Here is a 17,334-nt window from a genome sequence, read left to right as displayed (position 1 = left end):
ATTCGTGATTTCAAAAAATGTTCATGTTTCCAAAAATATTTGGAAATTCATAGTTATTAATTTATTTTTAGAAAAATTGAAAAAAATTGAATATGGCGCTACAGTATGTTCTTAAACGTTCACACCGGCCATAGATTAGTAGGACCTGTTTATTCGAGTGGCTAGCAACCCGTGGTCGAGTTTTGAGATCGTGAGTTCGATCCTTCAACGCATCGTTCTTTTGGATTTATATTCGTGCCTTGCAAACACAAGTCCTTTTGGTGCTTGCCAGTGGGTTGGTCCGGACGCAAGCGAATGTGTCTTCCATGCACTATTTGACGATAATAGAGGATATGTTTGTTGGCTATAATTTAAAGAAATTATGGGAACAAGCAAATAAAAGAGAATATGATGGTTTGACTCTAATTAAAAATAACTGTTGGCACCTGACTGCTACAATAAAAGATAATAAACCCTTATAGAGAAGGGACTGCCTGGTTATGTGTGACTTATACTAATGAAACGGGATTTAGACGCTGCAATTAGTACTATATTCGGTTACGACATTGTAGAAGAGAGTGGTCGAAGAAACCGTGGCCCGAAGGTCGCCGCGTAGCCACCAAATAAGGGGGTAGCCACAACTCCGACATGGAGGCGAACCCAAAGGAAAAGAAAGCCACGAGTTGGGTAGTCGCCGCCACGCGACTAACCCACCACTATCAAGATCTCGGGGCCAAAACATGATACGCGAGAAGACCACGGCTCCTCGCTTTGTTGCTCTACCGCTGTAGAGACCGTTTTTGATGGCCACATCAATTATCTCTCCAGCCGCTTCTTAAAAAAATCTCTCCCGTTCCAACGCACGGTCATATGTGCTACTCCCTCCGTTCCTAAATGTAAGTCTTTTTAGAGCTTCCACTATGGACTACATACGAAGCAAAATGAATGAATCTACACTCTAAAATATGTTTATATACATCCGTATGTAGTTTTTAGTGAAATCTCTAAAAAAGACTTACATTTAGGAACGGAGGGAGTAGTTTACAAGAAAATGGAAGAAGACTATAATTTAGCCCTTTGGGCTACAACATAAAATGAGAGGTATTATGGTTTTCTTTACTGTTGGTACTAAAGGAATATTCCATCACAATATCTCGACAAAATATATTATGTTAGTAAACTTTGTGGGTGAGGCGGCACGAGTGAGGCGATCCTTACACTAAACATAGCCTACACAGGAACTGTCCATAACATAAAACCCAACGCGCTTGTTCAGAAGGTGTATTCAATGGTATTTGATTTTATGGAACATGGATATTTGAAATAATAATATAAAAACTGAAACTGAAAATTCATACCAAAATAATAATAGTATGATTTATTGTGTTTGACTATTGTATAGTTGCAAAATATTTGTTGAATATAAATTGCATAATTGGACAAAAATTCTCAAGCATGTTTGCATATCGAGGTGACCTTTTTCTCATGTATGTTACATGCTGAGGTGGTACGTTTGCATGTTGAGAGAAATATGTTAGTGTTGTGTGGAGGCATATGCCAAATATATGGAAACAATCCAAATAAAGGCTAATATTTTGGACATGACCAAAATATTGGTAGATAAGTTTAGCACCATCCAAACATATCCTAAGAATAAAACACTACCAATGAACATACAAAGCAGATCCAATAGTCTATAGCTGCATTACGATTTGAATCAGAATGCATTTCCTGCATCCAAAAACTTTCCAGCGTCTAAAATTCATGCATTCAAAAGCTTTCGAGCATCTGAAGCACTCCATTTTACCCATTTCTGTTGTCAGAGCAACATAGCTTTGCCAATGTTCACCTGATTAAAAACTTATTTACTCTTATGAATAATATATTTCACATAAAAAAATACATATACTGATAGCCATACAAGGGAGAGACAAAAGGGACGGAAATCGACAAAATTTACGAACTAATCACCAAAGGTTTAGCAAGTAGTATCAGACATGGCTGCTGCTGAACTGTAGCAGCTTATTTCCAAGACAACAAGGAATTACAGCTGGAAGTGGCAAAAGCCATTTCTTATAATACCTCCCAAAGAAATGAACAGATAGTACAAAGTTGCCATCATATGCAGGGCTGACTCATCAACCTTTAGTTCTTCACAGTTGTGACGTGCCTCAGAAGCATCTGAATCACCTCTGGAGAGATGTTTGCTGCCTGCTGCTTGAGCTGCTCAATCTTTACGTTTGTCTCTTGCTCAAGGCGTTTGACGTTTGCGCCAGAGTCACCGCTGGTCTGGAGGTGGAAATGACAAGAATATAAATGATCAGAAGCCCTGTTATTATCTTATAAACGAACAGATTGAATGTGCAGATGCACGGTACATACCTCAGTGAGCTTCCTCTGGAAATCAGCCTCCATTTGTGCACGGTACTCAGCTATTTCTCTCTCAGCCTCTTCTTTGGCTTGCCTAAGCCTTGCCGTTTTAGCTGACAGAGACATCAGATTTCATTTGGCAGACAAAAGTAGATAGAAGTACTTTAATTTCAGCTTCGTAGTGAACAATAATTTTCATAGTTCAGATATTTCTATGGTATATGCTTTGACAACTGTTAACAGATTTTGCCAACTCAACAATGCAATGCAAACATTTCACTTTCTGTACCCAACAAAAGAAAAGATGACATGGCCTATTAGGTAAGAAAGACAATATTACGCAAAGAAGTTACAGAACGCTAGCAAGCATGCTCTATGCTATAAACCAGATGATGATCTCATAACTCACAATGGGACAACATCTATCATGACTTTCAAGTTCACTTAGTATAGCAGACAAGACATAGCAAATACATTAGACATCACATCATGACAAATCCTACAAAAGTCGGTGAATGCATCAAAATATAAAGTATCCATTGTAGCAAACAGAGCAGACCCTCACAGACTTCATAATGTTCTCACTGCACAATATTATGCTCGATACATAATTAATTAAGCCAAAAATAAGAAATTTACCAGCCCTAGCAGCATTTACAATTTGCTGAGCCTCTTGCTCTGCAGCAAGCAATTGCTGGATTCCACTCGGGCGCCTGCTAGAGTCCATGTTTGGGCTGCGGAATGAAGAACAACAATCAATGAAATGCAAATGGTATGCAATATTGTTACATGGTTAGGAGGTCTGAAACGTAGAATGTCACCTAACATCCCAAAAATCATAACAAAAGAGAAGCCTATATCACTATCCATGATGTCCGACATGTAACTAGCTGCAGTTTTACAGATAAATATAGCTGGAATTAAAATCCCACAAAACTGCTGCTACTCAGAATACCAAATATCAACACTACCTCCACACGGAGCTACAAAACTACCACAGCAGTAAGTAGCATTGGCTTCGAGCGGCTTCAACATTCATACGCAATCGCCTGATTCCATCCAGGACCCAACTACCTTGGAACAGCAAGCTAATCGGGTTAATTTAGCGTACATAGCAACAGCCACTACAGAATAGTTGGATCTACCCAGGCGGTTCTAAACAAGCTTACACGCCAGCTAGATGCCCATACATTATGGACTTTCCCCTACCTCAAACTGCAAATCCAGATCAGATCAACTAAGATCCAGCAACAGAGGCCAGCTACTTGACAAATCAGCGATCCCCGAACACCCTTTGCTTATCCTCAATCGACCGGGTCATCAAACAAACAGCGCCTAAATTGCAACAGCGGGAGCGAGCAGGATCAAATCAACGAGACGACCCAGCATCACGCGCGGCCGATTCCGGCCCAGATCCGCCCAGATCGACGCGACGGGAAAAGAAATCAACGGAGAATCCCCCTGCGGGGAGGCGGATCGAGTTCGTACCTGACGGGGGAGAGGCGAGGCGACTCGAATCACGTGGAAGACGAGAAGGGTCCGTGGGGAAAAGCTATCCTCTGCTGCTCCTCTAGCCGTCGTGGCCCCGACCTTTCTTTCAAGACTATTTATTACTACCGCACAATTGTATCGTTGTCTTGTGCCGAGCAGGGCCGGGCCGGGCCGGTCGTTTCAGATCCACTCGGTTACGAATAGGGCCTGTTAGCACCAAGGCCCAGAGGCGCGGGCAGCAAATAATAATATCTCTTCTCTTCTGCGTGTCCCTGCTCCCAAACCCCCAACCAAAACCCCATCCATTCCGGTTCCACCTCCTCCTCCGCTCGTCTCCTTTCGACAGCGGCCACTCCCGCCATGGCCACCGCAGCGCGCGCCGTCGCCGCCGCCGCGCGCCCGGTGCACCCGGTGTTCCTGTCGCGGCGCCTCCCCTGCCCCTCCGCGCGCCCCGCGCGGCCTCGCGTCGGCCGCGCCGTCCGCTGCATGGCGCGGCGGCCCGACGCCTCGTACTCGCCGCTGCGGCCGGGGCAGGGCGGGGACCGCGCGCCCACGGAGATGGCGCCGCTCTTCCCCGGCTGCGACTACGAGCACTGGCTCATCGTCATGGACAAGCCCGGCGGCGAGGGCGCCACCAAGCAGCAGATGATCGACTGCTACATCCAGACCCTCGCCAAGGTCGTGGGGAGGTAATCCGCTCGCTTTTGGGGTCGAACCAATCCGCCCGGCCATGGGTGCTTCGTGGAATGAGGCTAATTTCGGTTTTGTTGTTGGTCGACGGTGTAGCGAGGAGGACGCGAAGAAGAGGATCTACAACGTGTCCTGTGAGCGTTACTTTGGGTTTGGGTGCGAGATTGACGAGGAGACATCCAACAAGCTGGAAGGTATACTTCAGCGAAATGCAAACTTGTTTCCATGTTTTAAGCACGTATTACGACGATTGGGTTTGGATACCATCTTAGGTTTCAGTTTCCAATTGCTGTACAGTCATGTTTCAGTATTCTGTTGTCTAATGAGGTAGACTTGGATGTTTGGGTATTTTGCGCGCGGTGCTGCTCTGCCCCTTCTGGTGGAGGAAGGTTGAGTTGGTAGGTGTCCGTTGGTTTTGTTTGAACTTTGTAATCAAACTGCTATGGTTTTCTTAATAAAAATCGGAAGGGGAGAGGCCTTCTTTTATCAAAAAAAAGTATTCTGTTGTCTAGTTGAATAACATGATTAACACATCCATTTACTAGTTGGGAGCCAGAAAATTTTCAAGTGAATGTGTGAATGCCAAATGCATGTTGTTACAAGTTCATGTTTGTCCTATATTAGTAGAGATTGAATTGTGCTGCACTATTGCAATCTGTGATCCTTTGGTGATGGCTATATCGGTTCATGAACATTGTTCTTTGTATATCTCATTTGGACTGTATGGTGTGCTACTACACTTTTGCTTTTGTTTGTGTGTGTCAGGGATTTGATTTGTTGATATCTTGATTTTAGAAGGTTTATTATGTGAGGTGTTCTGTAACAGCCTTATGTTTAGCATATATTTGTTTGTTGATTGTTCATTAGCTAATCTGAAGAGAAAAATTGCTACTGAGTGCAGTTTCAGTGTTATGGTAGTTATATGAATATTTGCATATGTACATTCGTTTTAAGTCAGTAGTTAATATCAAGAGATATTTTGCTGTTGGATATTTCTGGTGGTTTTCATAATGATAGTTTGTGTTTTCAATTTACAGGCCTCCCGGGTGTTCTTTTTGTGCTTCCTGATTCCTATGTTGATGCTGAGAACAAGGACTATGGCGGTAAGCTTACTGCTTATGTGCTCTTTATTCAATTGTTTTGTCGAATTCTTTGAATTTTATGGTAGCTGTTGGGAGACCATAGTTTCCGATTTTCCTTAAAAGTAGAATTGGTCAATCAGATTTGTGATGCCTGATTCCTAGTGTCTATTCCCTTCCAGTTATTCTCATCGACTTGATTCTACTTTATGAACCACTATCAGTTTTGTGCAAATGATGTATTTATTGCACGGTTTGATCTAATATAGTTACTACATGAATGAGGAAACCTTATTTAGTAGCGCATGTTGCATTAATTTATTAATCAGTTTTAAGGTTGCAGTCGTAGAATGATTCTTTTGGAAAGACTGATCCTTCAATCATAATTTGCCTTGCCGTCTATTCAAGGTTTAATACCACCCTCAGACTGTTTGTATGCCACCTGAATCGGTACTGTTACAACTATAATTGAGTAATTGACCCTTTCAGACCTGAACTATACATATTACCCATGTGGTACATACTTTGTTCTCCATCAAGAACATTTCTCACGAACGTGATAATTTTGGCCTGGGTTTTCATCATGTTGCCCTTCTTTGCAGCCGAGTTGTTTGTGAACGGAGAAATCGTCCAACGATCACCGGAAAGGCAGAGAAGGGTGGAGCCGGTGCCTCAGAGAGCTCAAGATAGACCGCGTTACAGCGACCGGACTCGCTATGTGAAGCGTAGGGAGAACCAGGCCTACCAACGGTGACATGCCCCCGTCGGTGCACCGCAAGCGCCCCACTGCTATCGCTCTTGCCCTAGATATAGCAACTGCTCCACGCCCGAAATGCCCATCGTCGTCTTTGCTGCATTGTAGCCACGCCATATCTGGGCGTTTATTTTCTTCATTCACGAACTGTAGGTTAAGAACTGCATGTACTACTATAAGTGAGTTGTTTTGGTAACGGTATCTTGGTTTGCGGCGGAAAGAGTAAAAGAAGTTGTAAGAGAGCATTTAAACTTGATGAACTCTCCTTGCTCTGTTTCTGCACCGTTTGTCCCCTGCAGTTACCTGGCGTAGGTAGTATTGAGCTCACCGTTTCTCTGAAGCGAGTAGCAGCAGGGTGCTCATTTTCAGAAATCACCCAACTCTCTGTTCTCGCACGAGCCATGATCAATGACCGCGGGACGGGAGGCAGGCTCGGTAACAATGTGGAAGCCAATCGGGGACGCGGAGGAACGGCGCGATGCGTTTTATTGCCAGCGAACGTGTGGTGGCGATGGCGACATGGAGAATGCACGTGTAGCCCCGTGATTCGCTGCCTTATCCGCCGAATCCTCCCGCTGCATGCCGAGCGCACAACACACGCGCCGGCCAGCCAGCCCCGTGACCGATACCGTGCGAGTGCTCAAGTCGAAGGGAGTGAGGGAAATGGCGGGCGCGACCTTCCTCTCGGCTCCTACGCTGCTCGGCCCCCGCGGCCTCCCTTCCGTCTCGCCGCCGGCGCGCAGACACGCACACGTATGCTTGCTTCCAGATTCCGACTCCGAGTTTCCTCTGATGCAAGTTAACAGGAGCATTTCTCGCTTCCTCCGTGCAGATTCAGGTGTGCTGCCAGGCCAAAGCCGGTGGCTCCGAGGCTTGCGAAGAGGCTCTGCGGCTCCGCAGAAGGGATCTGATCGGCGGCTGCTTCGGCGCCACCGTTGGCTTGGTATGTGCTAGCACTCTATATGTAGTCATGTTTTTTTTTCAAGAACACGATGCAGTTCTGCTGCATCGTCATGGGAGGGGCTGCTAAACAAATGTAGCATGAATGCACCATGGAAGAATGCTGATAATTAACATGCCGCCTCCGTGGTTCTATCCATCGTAATTACAGTTAGTTGTTTATATGCCGTGTGTTAGGAAATCGCCGAGGCCTCAACGAGGTCCACAGGAGTGGCTGCTGCGGCTGATCTGATCGAACGCCGGCAGCGCTCTGAGTTCCAATGTAGGTCGCCTCAGCTCCCTCTTTTCACTTCAAATGCTAGTAAGGTGTGCTTCTTAATGAACTTTCGCGCTAATGCACTCTGCTGTTTTGTTTCTTCAGCAAGCATCAAAAGCACCCTCACGGCAGCCATAGAGGTGAGATACACTGGACATTATATGCTACACTCAACACAGCTTGATTGTAATCTATTTCATCTATCCATTTTTTACATCGGCTGAAGCTTTGAAATCCTTTTGCAGGCAAAGCCAGAGCTCGTCCCATCTCTGCTCACCTTGGCACTGAATGATGCTATCACATATGACAAGGTCTTTCTCTCTAAATGGCTTCTGGCAATTAATTACCGCTTCACATGGAAGTAACCGGTGGTACTACTGGCTGTTAACTGAACTCTTCTGCAGGCAACAAAGACAGGAGGGCCAAATGGATCCATCAGGCTAAGGTAGTAGCTACCAGCTTCTCTTTCTGCATCTTTGTGGTTATGTTACAGTTAAGCTCTGCAGTTGACAGACTAACAAGTTGCTTGGCCTTGTTGTTTGACCAATTTTTTGTTAAACAATAAAGTGCAGAAATAAGCAGACCTGAAAACAGTGGGCTTTCTGCTGCCTTGGATCTGCTAGTTGAAGCAAAGAAAGAGATAGATTCATATTCCAAGGGAGGTCCCCTTTCATTTGCAGATTTGATCCAAATAGCAGGTGTGATAACTAGTATAATTTCATTAGCAGTATGATCTTTGTTGGTACTGCTGTATACTCAAATCTACTTTTACCCGCAACAGCATCACAGGCACTTAAGAAAACATTTCTTGATGCGGCCATTGCCAAGACCGGTGGGAACCAAGAGAAGGGAAGAACCCTATACTCAGCATACGGTTCAAGTGGGCAGGTACTCATTCACTCAGCCAGACCGGAGTTTGTCTGTTCATTTTTCCTCTGTGTATATAGGCCTAGTGTGACTAATACATGGTGATATGCATTTTAATTGTGTCTACTACTGTAGTGGGGTTTCTTCGACAAAATATTTGGGCGAGAGGACGCGCAAGAGCCTGATCCAGAGGGTAGGGTGCCTCAGTGGGGTAGCGCTTCTGTGCAGGAAATGAAGGACAAGTTCATCGCCGTCGGTCTCGGTCCTCGTCAGGTCACTTCTACTCGTAACTTCTGTTTTTGCTATATACCACTTTTTGATAAGTCCGTAAAAAGCTGTGATTTCAGTCTAACCAATGCCAAGAGAATTCTACTGCAGGTTGCTGTGATGTCGGCCTTCTTCGGACCCGACCAAGCTGCCACGGAGGAGAAACTGATCGCTGATCCAGACTGCCGGCCATGGGTTGAGAAGTACCAGCGCAGTCGTGAGACAGTCTCCCGTACTGACTACGAGGTAAGGATTTAATGGACATGTTCAAGCAGCCGATGCCAATGCTACAGGACACATATATGTTCTGAAATCCTGCTTTTTAACCTCGGCTTCTGAATGTATATATGGCAGGTAGACCTGATAACCGCGGTCACCAAGCTGAGCTACCTGGGCCAGAAGATAAACTACGAGGCCTACACATACCCCAAGCAAAAGATTAACTTGGGTAAACTGAAGCTGTGATTGATGATTGCGCTGGGCATATCTGCGAGCGATTGGGTTTGTATGGAGAATGAGTTTGATATGGGGAGAGTTAATGTTTTGGCTGAGTCTTGTCGTGTTTTACAAAAAAAAGATTTATTGCTTTTGCTCTCTGCGTCATAGATGCACACATACCTTTTTTTAGTTGTTGGAGCTGATTCCGGCAGATCCATCGGTAGGGTATCCCAGCGAGGTGAGTAGATCGGCACGAGACCAGATTTACCTAGGTTCAGGTCCTCCTTACGAGGTAAAACCCTACTCGGCCTCTGCTTATTTTTAGTTGTATGTTGTCTATCGACTAGCTCGGTCTCGGCTTATATAAGATACTGCGGCCCCTGGATTACACAAACATGGTCGGCTATGCCCCCCGAAAAAAACATAGTCGGCTATGTCGGTGGAGGAGAGTCCTCTATGGCTCCAGCTTCCTTGTCTTGAACAGTAAGGCCTCCAGCGTCTTCCTTCTATAGAGCCCATGGGCCGACATGATGGCCCAGGACAGGAAACTGACCTAGGGGGCCTTGGGCTGGCCTACTTGGAACGACAATCAGAGAGGTGAGGCACCCCGGGGGCTGTAAAGTAGCCCCTGAACTGGTCCTCAAGCTTGGCGGCATCCTGATCGGCACTGATCCTCAATAGTCTTCTCGCTTGCCGAGGTTGAAGCTGGTTCTTTGAAGCTCCCTTGAAAGTGAATGTTTGTCACCGACCTCCTATAGCCGGTCTGCTCCCTGAAGTCGGCCCACCTGTTGAGAGAAAAGCTTCGTTTGATCTTCAATTGCCGATTAAGATAGCTGGACTCCGTGGAAAAGTTATCCTGCCAAGCCGGCTCTCGCGAGCCGATTTCTCGAGGAAAAATTTGTGATGACGTCCAGTGGCCCCTAAGGAGTAGGTTTGTTCGACGAATCCGTCCTGCATTATGGACTTTTTCCTTTTAAAATTCATGTAACTTCTGCCTCGTAGCCCCGAGCCACAGACCGGTTTCAATGAAACTAGGTTGCAGTTCACTATAATTAGGATTTAGCGCGGGATGCAGTAGCTCCCAAGACTCAGGCCAGTTTGAAAAGTCGACCCGAGGATCGAATCTCCTTGGAGTCATTTTTTCCGTTTAACTAATGTATAGTAGCCCGTGAGACTCCGGCTGGGCTGTAAGGCCGGCCCAAGGACCGAATCTCCTCGGAGAAATTATTTCTTTGAACTGATATGCAGTAGCCCCTGAGACCGAGAACGGCTAAAAGGCCAACCTGATGATCGAATCTCCTCTTGTCATTTTTATGTTGAACTGATATGCAAAATGGCTGGCCTGAGGATCAAATTAATCTCCTCGGGATTTAGCTTTTTGCGCTTGAAAACACTGATCCAGTAGCCCTTGAGACTTAGACCAGACTGAAAAGCCAACCTGAGGGTCAAAATTTTGCTCGTACGATCTAAATAAATCAAATTGGTGAACAGTAGCCTCTGAGAGTCAAGTTGAGCAGAATGGGCGGCCTGAGGATATTCCTCTTGTAGCTTGCACTTAGAATTTTTGCCAGATGCTGCCTTGGACTATAATTCAGCCAACGAGCGTTTGGGCATATGTAGCCCCCGGGCTCGGTTGGGGGGGGGGGGCTCCGTTGATCAATCTGCCGGCCTAGAATATAATTGAGCCGACCAGTGGCGTTTTGGAGTAAGTAGCCCCTAGGCTCGGTCGGGAGAGGGAGGGTCTCTATCAATAACCCTGTCAGATGTCGTTTTAGAAAATAATTCAGACGACCAATGGTGTTTGGGCACAAGTAGCCCCCATGCTCGGTTCTAGGGGATATGTCGATCATCCCGCTAGATGTCGGCCTGGAATATAATTCAGTCGAATGATGGCTTTATTCCCAAGGTTGATTCACTCAAATTGATAACTCAATACATATCTAGCTATAAGCTTGTGCAATGTGTTGTATAAGATAATTTTCAATGAAAGACCTCGGTGAAGCTGCTTATATATTGGGCATCAAGATCTCTATTGATAGATCGAGACGCTTGATAGGACTTTCACAAAGCACATACCTTGAAAAAGTTTTGAAGAAGTTCAAAATAGATCAGTCAAATAAAGGGTTCTTGACTATGTTACAAGGTGTGAAATTGAGTTAGACTCAAAGCCCGACCACTGCAGAAGATAGAGAGAGAATGAAAGTCATTCCCTATGCCTCAACCATAGGTTCTATCATGTATGCTATGTTGTGTACCAGACCTGATGTGTGCCTTGCCATAAGTTTGGCAGGGAGGTACCAAAGTAATCCAGGAGTGGATCACCAGACAGCGGTCAAGAACATCATGAAGTACCTAAAAAGGACTAAAGATATGTTTCTCGTTTATGGAGGTGACGAAGAGCTTGTCATAAATGGTTATGTCGATGCTAGCTTCAACATTGATTCAGACGACTCTAAGTCACAAACCGGATACGTATTTATACTGAATGGTGGAGCTGTCAGTTGGTGGAGTTCCAAGCAAAGCGTCGTGGCGGGATCTACGTGTGAAGCGGAGTACATAGCTGCTTCGGAAGCAGCGCATGAAGGAGTCTGGATGAAGGAGTTCATATCCGATCTAGGTGTAATACCCAGTGCATCAGGTCCAATGAAAATCTTTTGTGACAACACTGGAGCAATTGCCTTGGCGAAGGAATCCAGGTTTCACAAGAGAACCAAACACATCAAGAGACGCTTCAACTCCATTCATGAAAAGGTCAAGGATGGAGACATAGAGATTTGCAAAACACATTCGGATCTGAATGTAGCAGACCCATTTACTAAGCCTCTTCCGCGAGCAAAACATGATCTACACCAAGACTCCATGGGTGTTAGATTCATTACAATGTAATCTAGATTATTGACTTCGGGACGACATCACACTCCAAAGTGTCTTCGTATGCTCCAATTTTGAAGGAAACTTTGATCGTATGCTCAACTTGTATAGTGCCGGAATCACTTAGCCATTGAACCTTGTAGGGGTGCGGGTGCTTCATCTTGACCAATTGGATCTTGGAGCAAAGTTCTTCACTTGCCAAGTTGTGACAACTCCCTCCATCGATGATGACCTTGACGGACCTTCCGTTGATGTCGGCCTTGGTGTGGAAGATGTGGCATCTTTGGTCTTTGTCTTGTTGATGTTGAAGAGTCAAGACTTTGGAGACAACGAGAGCGGGGCTTGAATCCTCATCACAAAAGACTTTATCATCCTCATCTTCGTTCACGCACCGGTGCATGACCACTTGCTCAAGGGCTTCCATCTCCTCTTCACTCATGGAGTCATAGGTTCCGTCGTCGTTGAGGATCATGGTGCGCTTGTTGGTACACTCAAAGGACTTGTGGCCTCGGCCGCCACATGTGAAACACTTGTTGGAACTTGTCTTGAAGGTCTCATCGATTGGAGTAGATGATGAAGCGTGCGGCTTGAAGTTGCTTGTAGTAGGAAGACGACTTGAGGTTGTCAAAGTTTTCTTGTAACTCGACTTGTCTCCGTTTCTTGTAGATGGTTTGGTTGAGGTAGGAGTTGTTGGATTCGTTGAAGCTTGGGTATTGGAGAAGCCGTAGCTCTTGGACGAGTACTTGGCGTACTTGAAGTCATCTTACACTTGACATTCCGCTTTGGTAGCTTGATGCATGAGCTCAATGAGGTTTGAGTATGGTTGGAAGTCGGCAATCTTCTTGATGGGATGATTGAGGCCATTCGTCTTCTGTGACATTGGCTCTTATCATGGCAATCTCCATTTCCTTATAGTATTCTTCAACGCTCTTTGTTCCTTGCTTGAGTAGTTGGATTTTCTTGAAGAGATCGCGGTTGTAGTAGGTTGGCACAAAGCGTGCACGCATGACATCTTTCATTTCCTCCCATGTGTTGATTGGTGGTTCACCTCTTGCTTCTCGGTGCTCAAGAACTTGTTCCCACCATATGAGCACATAGTCTTGGAACTCAAGGGATGCCATAGAAATCTTCTTCTCTTCCTCGTAGTTGTGCAAACGAAAGATCTTGTCGACCTTCAATACCCATGAGAGGTACTCTTCGGGATCATTGCTTCCATTGAATTTGGGCATGGTGAACTTGAGCTTGTCATAGTGTTGCTCTTCATTGTGTTGGGGTCGAGGGTGATGATGACGCCCTTGACGTGGAGGGTTATCAACCTCATGTTGCTCTTGGCGTGGAGGATTTCCATAGTCATCTTGCTCTTGATGAACTTGAGATTGTGGAGGAGCTTGTCGAGCTTGTGGAGGAGCTTGAGGAACTTGACAATGCACTCTTGCTTGATAGTTCCTCTCTTGGATTTCTTTGCGAAGTGCTTCCTCTTGATTGCGCCTATCTCGGTTGCGGTTGGCAATGGCTCGACTTGATTCTTGAAGGGCACGTTGCGCCTCAAGAGCTTGTGCTTCACGTTGTTGTTGTTGAAGACGTTGAGCTTCGGCGTCTTATTCGTCTTGATGTTGACGTGCTCGCTCTTTCTCTTGGAGACATTGACGTTGCCTTTCTTGTGCTTCTGCAAGAGCTTGGTGTTGACGATGAAGATGTGGTTGCTCTTCGAATTGCTCTTGTGGATGATTGCCGTGTAGAGGATTGCAAGTTGCTTGACGGTCTTGACGCGCGGCTCGACGTAGAGTGTTAAATGTCGGTGTACTTGAGCCGGAGAGGGTGTCGTCGGTGTGTCGACTCGAACGGCTCCGTCTTGAGTAGGACGAAGTGGAAGAATGGCGGTTCACCAACAAGGCACGAATCTCGTCCATTCTTGCATCGTTCTCTTGCTTGTGAGCATCGAGATTGTTGTCGAAGTAGTGTCTTCTCTGTTGCTCAGAGAGTCGCAAGTCGGTGGCGAGATTGTCGATGCGATCGCTCATTGCTTGTTGTTCTTGATGCAAAGCTCGTTGTGCACCGAAGAGGTGGCTCTTGGTGACATAGGATGACCTGTCGTCGTCTTTCTCGATTAAGAGTGGATTGGTAGAAGAACTTGGCATATCTATCATTCCAAATAAAATATGTGAGTTGGAGAAAGAGAAGAACTTATACCAAATGTACCTTGACCGATGTTGAAGATGGATCAATGATCACTCAAATGTGGAACAAGGAAATAGCACAATTGGTACCAATTCTTGTCGTTTCTCACACCTACACAAGTAAAAGCTTATGGTGGAGCTCGGTTAGGATGGTGGCACGGAATTTGATGCAATTGTTAGTGAGCCTCGATAACGTTGGAAAAGATTCACAAATTTGCAAATGCAACAAGTAGACCAATAGCAAGATATGGTACACGGAAACACACATGCAAAAAGATAAGTGGGGTCGTGAAACCAAGGAATGAGCCAAAATGTGGAATCCATGAAAATGCTCTTGTTGCACAACACTAGAGAGACACTAGCACGATTGCACAATAGGCGGATACGAAACTTGTGCACAACCTACTAGGCAAAAATGCAACGACTTCTATCCCAAGTATGCTATATGTATGGTATTCCGGTGATATGATCCAAGATGATCGGATATGACAATCTTAATGTAGTATGATGCTATGGTTCTTGCTTATAAGCTCTTTGCTTATCTTTCCTTCTTGCTTAAAAGCTTATTTGGCTCTTTCTCTTTTGAGCTCTTTTCTCATGCAAAACTTCACGAACCAAGATAGCAATTGTGTATGCGATGATAACTTTGTGACACAATAGATGATACCAAGATATGCACTACTATGATATGGTATGAATGCTATGGGAAGTATGATCACTGATGTGCACAAGTCACATTGCCGGCAATACTCAAAGTCTAGTCTCGGTGGGTAAGCAACGCAAAAGTAAGGCTATGTGGTTATCAATGCAATGGCATGGAAATAGAGGTTACCGTTCTTGCTTACGGCCGAGGTGTCAAAATTGTGTAGCGGTCGATGTCAGAGATGATGAGTCCTTGGCGAAGATGAGCAGTGGTGATGTTGATGTCGCATCGTACCTATATAGCCGAAAGACAATAGGACACGGGAACCACAACTCAAATTCTCAAAGACCAAAACGGGTCAAAATTGTCGGAAGTGGTAGCGGTCAAGCAATGGTGGTGCTTGTGGAAAGCGGTGGTGGTATCGAAGTGCGTATGTGGTGGTTGAATGGTAGTTGAAGTGCGTATGCGGAAGTGGTGGCGGTGGCTGACAATTTTTGGGTGAAAAAAAATTCAGTTTCGTTAGGGAACAACAGACATCCGGTGGGGAGCGGTCGTCCGGTCGTCAGACTTCCGGTGGCTGGCGGACGTCCGGTGCCTGGAGATTTCGGGCACGGGATGAGCAGCTCGGGTTTGTGGTGGAGGCGGGGAATTTGGTCAAATCCGAGCAATGTTGTGGATGGAAATGGTGGAGATGATGGGGGAAATCTAGATCCACTCATGGCAAAGCAAATCCATGGATCAAATCCAACAAAACTTCATCACACCAACATATCACAAAAAAAATTTGGGCTATTTTTGGTGGGGATTTTCGAAATTAGGGAAGAACACAACAAAATCAAGCTAGAAAAAGAGGGGCAGGGGCTCCAAATACGTGATCAACGTGGCTCATGATACCAAGATGATGTAGGGTAGAACCCTAGATGCCCGATCTTTCACGATTGGAGGGGATCCTATGAAGAACACGAAGAACACGAGGGGAAAACAAGGGAAAACACGAGAGAAATCACTCAACCAACAAGAGATGGTCACACATATGCTAGATCCCTGAAACACAAAGAGTGATACATGATTCAAAGTCAACAAAGGACGATACAAAAGGTCTTATCCGTGAGGAGGTCTTGAAGGGTCTTCCCGTGATGGGGTCTTGAATCCGCTTGGGGGATCTTCTCCGAAGAGGTCGTGAGCTTCGAGGAGAAGTAACCAAGTGGATGAGCAAAGCTCTATCTCTAATATGAGCTATCATAATGCTGCCCCTGCCCCGAAGGGGGCGGAATGAAGGGTACATGGGCTTTGGGCCCGAAGCTGCACACACACAGGCAGCGGACGTCCGGTCTCTAGCGGTTGTCCGGTCGCTCACGGAGGTCCGGACGTTCAGTAGGGCTCGGACTTCCGCTAATTTCGTTCTGTGATCGAGTTGCCGGCTGTCCGAGGTGGCTGGTCGTCCGGTTGGTTCAATCGTCCGCTCGCTGGGCAGTGTACGCTGCGGCACTCGTCGGTTGGGCCTTCAGGCGCCGGACGTCCGGTCCTGGTCGGACGTCTGCTGGCTGGAACGTCAGGCGTCGGACGTCCGATCCCGGGCGGACGTCCGCTCGCTGGAGTTTCTTCGGTAGCTCTTCTTCTTGTCCTTCATTCTCGGTGTCCTCGCCGTCTTGGCCATTGGATGTAGTTGTTCTGTGGCCACCTTTTAAGTACTTGATCACACATAGTGTTTCCGCTTGAGGTAGTAGCCATGTCTGATGTGTATAAAGGGGTAGTTCAGAGAGGAGCGAGTTCACCTTGTCTTCGATAGCCTTTGCTCGAGCTCTTGTCATTGGTCCAAGTGATGTCGTGGGAGATGTAGATACGTCCATGGGGATGATCGTGGGATGCCCCGCATCATCACGTCTGAAGAAAATCATTGATTTTTCAGTTTGAGTACGGATAATATGGAGGTGTACTCGAGTTGATTGATGCCTCCGATCAACATACTGATTTTTTGTTTGAGTACGGATAATGTGGAGGTGTACTCGAGTTGGTTGATGCCTCCGATCGACATACATCGTTGCTGGCGTTGGGCATGAAGTTTTACCTACAGCATGAATTTGACCGCTACAAGGGCGAATCTCTACTGGAGCATCAACAGTGGCAGGAAGGCTCAGAAGCACAAAATGCAGTGATATGGACTAACGTTTGAATGTTTGTTTTTTCAGTTGACACGACAAAGTGAGAGTGTTTCTTTTCTTCCAGGAGCTTCAGGAACTAATATCAGAAAAATTAATAGAGGTGGATTGGGAAAACAAAGACCCATCTAAAGATTCTTGGTACTGTTTTACTCTTTCATGTTTCTTTTTTTGCTAGCACCCTTTGCCTCATTCTTCATCTAAACCAAAGATCTGGAGATGAAGGATCATGCATTCTTCCAAGAGCTTCGGGAACTAATATCAGAAAAATGAATGGAGGTGGATTGGGAAAAGAAAGACCAACAGCTACTGATTTTTGGTACTGTTTTATTC

The 17,334-nt window shown here is 45.8% G+C and overlaps 3 protein-coding genes across 4 annotated transcripts; 2 read left to right on the top strand and 1 right to left on the bottom strand.

Annotated features, from left to right (window-relative positions):
* Positions 1-1,829: 1,829 nt before the first annotated feature.
* LOC123046553 (V-type proton ATPase subunit G1) lies at positions 1,830-3,981 on the bottom strand. 2 transcript variants are annotated; one of them, XM_044469950.1, is made up of 4 exons: positions 3,838-3,981; positions 2,989-3,083; positions 2,362-2,462; positions 1,830-2,268 (listed from the first exon to the last, which is right to left on the bottom strand). In XM_044469950.1, the coding sequence occupies exons 2-4, from the start codon at positions 3,074-3,076 to the stop codon at positions 2,125-2,127; spliced, it is 333 nt and encodes a 110-aa protein (XP_044325885.1). In that variant the 5' UTR covers positions 3,077-3,083; positions 3,838-3,981; the 3' UTR covers positions 1,830-2,124. The 2 variants fall into 2 exon arrangements, with proteins under 2 accessions (XP_044325885.1, XP_044325886.1); XM_044469951.1 differs by lacking the exon at positions 3,838-3,981 and adding an exon at positions 3,559-3,784.
* Positions 3,982-4,112: 131 nt separating this feature from the next.
* On the top strand, positions 4,113-6,623 carry LOC123046552 (multiple organellar RNA editing factor 2, chloroplastic). Its single transcript, XM_044469948.1, has 4 exons — positions 4,113-4,529; positions 4,627-4,724; positions 5,568-5,633; positions 6,212-6,623. The coding sequence occupies exons 1-4, from the start codon at positions 4,201-4,203 to the stop codon at positions 6,361-6,363; spliced, it is 645 nt and encodes a 214-aa protein (XP_044325883.1). The 5' UTR covers positions 4,113-4,200; the 3' UTR covers positions 6,364-6,623.
* A 185-nt stretch (positions 6,624-6,808) lies between these two features.
* Positions 6,809-9,264, top strand: LOC123046551 (thylakoid lumenal 29 kDa protein, chloroplastic). Its single transcript, XM_044469947.1, has 11 exons — positions 6,809-7,116; positions 7,196-7,306; positions 7,501-7,585; positions 7,685-7,719; positions 7,825-7,890; positions 7,984-8,024; positions 8,147-8,277; positions 8,361-8,467; positions 8,582-8,719; positions 8,825-8,959; positions 9,068-9,264. Exons 1-11 carry the CDS (start codon positions 6,943-6,945, stop codon positions 9,176-9,178), a joined length of 1,134 nt encoding a protein of 377 aa, XP_044325882.1. The 5' UTR covers positions 6,809-6,942; the 3' UTR covers positions 9,179-9,264.
* Positions 9,265-17,334: the final 8,070 nt, after the last annotated feature.

This window comes from Triticum aestivum, chromosome 2B (assembly GCF_018294505.1).
Source record: "Triticum aestivum cultivar Chinese Spring chromosome 2B, IWGSC CS RefSeq v2.1, whole genome shotgun sequence".
Classification (NCBI taxonomy): Eukaryota; Viridiplantae; Streptophyta; class Magnoliopsida; order Poales; family Poaceae; genus Triticum; species Triticum aestivum.
This window is presented reverse-complemented; position numbering and strand designations above follow the sequence as displayed.

Coding starts and splice junctions, on each gene's coding strand:
- LOC123046551 (XM_044469947.1), top strand. CDS start 6,943: ATGCCGAGCGCACAACACACGCGCCGGCCAGCCAGCCCCGTGACCGAT. Junction 7,586..7,684: donor GCAGCGCTCTGAGTTCCAAT/GTAGGTCGCCTC, acceptor TTGTTTCTTCAG/CAAGCATCAAAAGCACCCTC. Junction 8,720..8,824: donor TCGGTCTCGGTCCTCGTCAG/GTCACTTCTACT, acceptor ATTCTACTGCAG/GTTGCTGTGATGTCGGCCTT.
- LOC123046552 (XM_044469948.1), top strand. CDS start 4,201: ATGGCCACCGCAGCGCGCGCCGTCGCCGCCGCCGCGCGCCCGGTGCAC. Junction 4,530..4,626: donor CTCGCCAAGGTCGTGGGGAG/GTAATCCGCTCG, acceptor TCGACGGTGTAG/CGAGGAGGACGCGAAGAAGA. Junction 4,725..5,567: donor GACATCCAACAAGCTGGAAG/GTATACTTCAGC, acceptor TTCAATTTACAG/GCCTCCCGGGTGTTCTTTTT.
- LOC123046553 (XM_044469950.1), bottom strand. CDS start 3,076: ATGGACTCTAGCAGGCGCCCGAGTGGAATCCAGCAATTGCTTGCTGCA. Junction 2,463..2,988: donor TGTAAATGCTGCTAGGGCTG/GTAAATTTCTTA, acceptor TGTCTCTGTCAG/CTAAAACGGCAAGGCTTAGG. Junction 2,269..2,361: donor TCCAGAGGAAGCTCACTGAG/GTATGTACCGTG, acceptor TTCCACCTCCAG/ACCAGCGGTGACTCTGGCGC.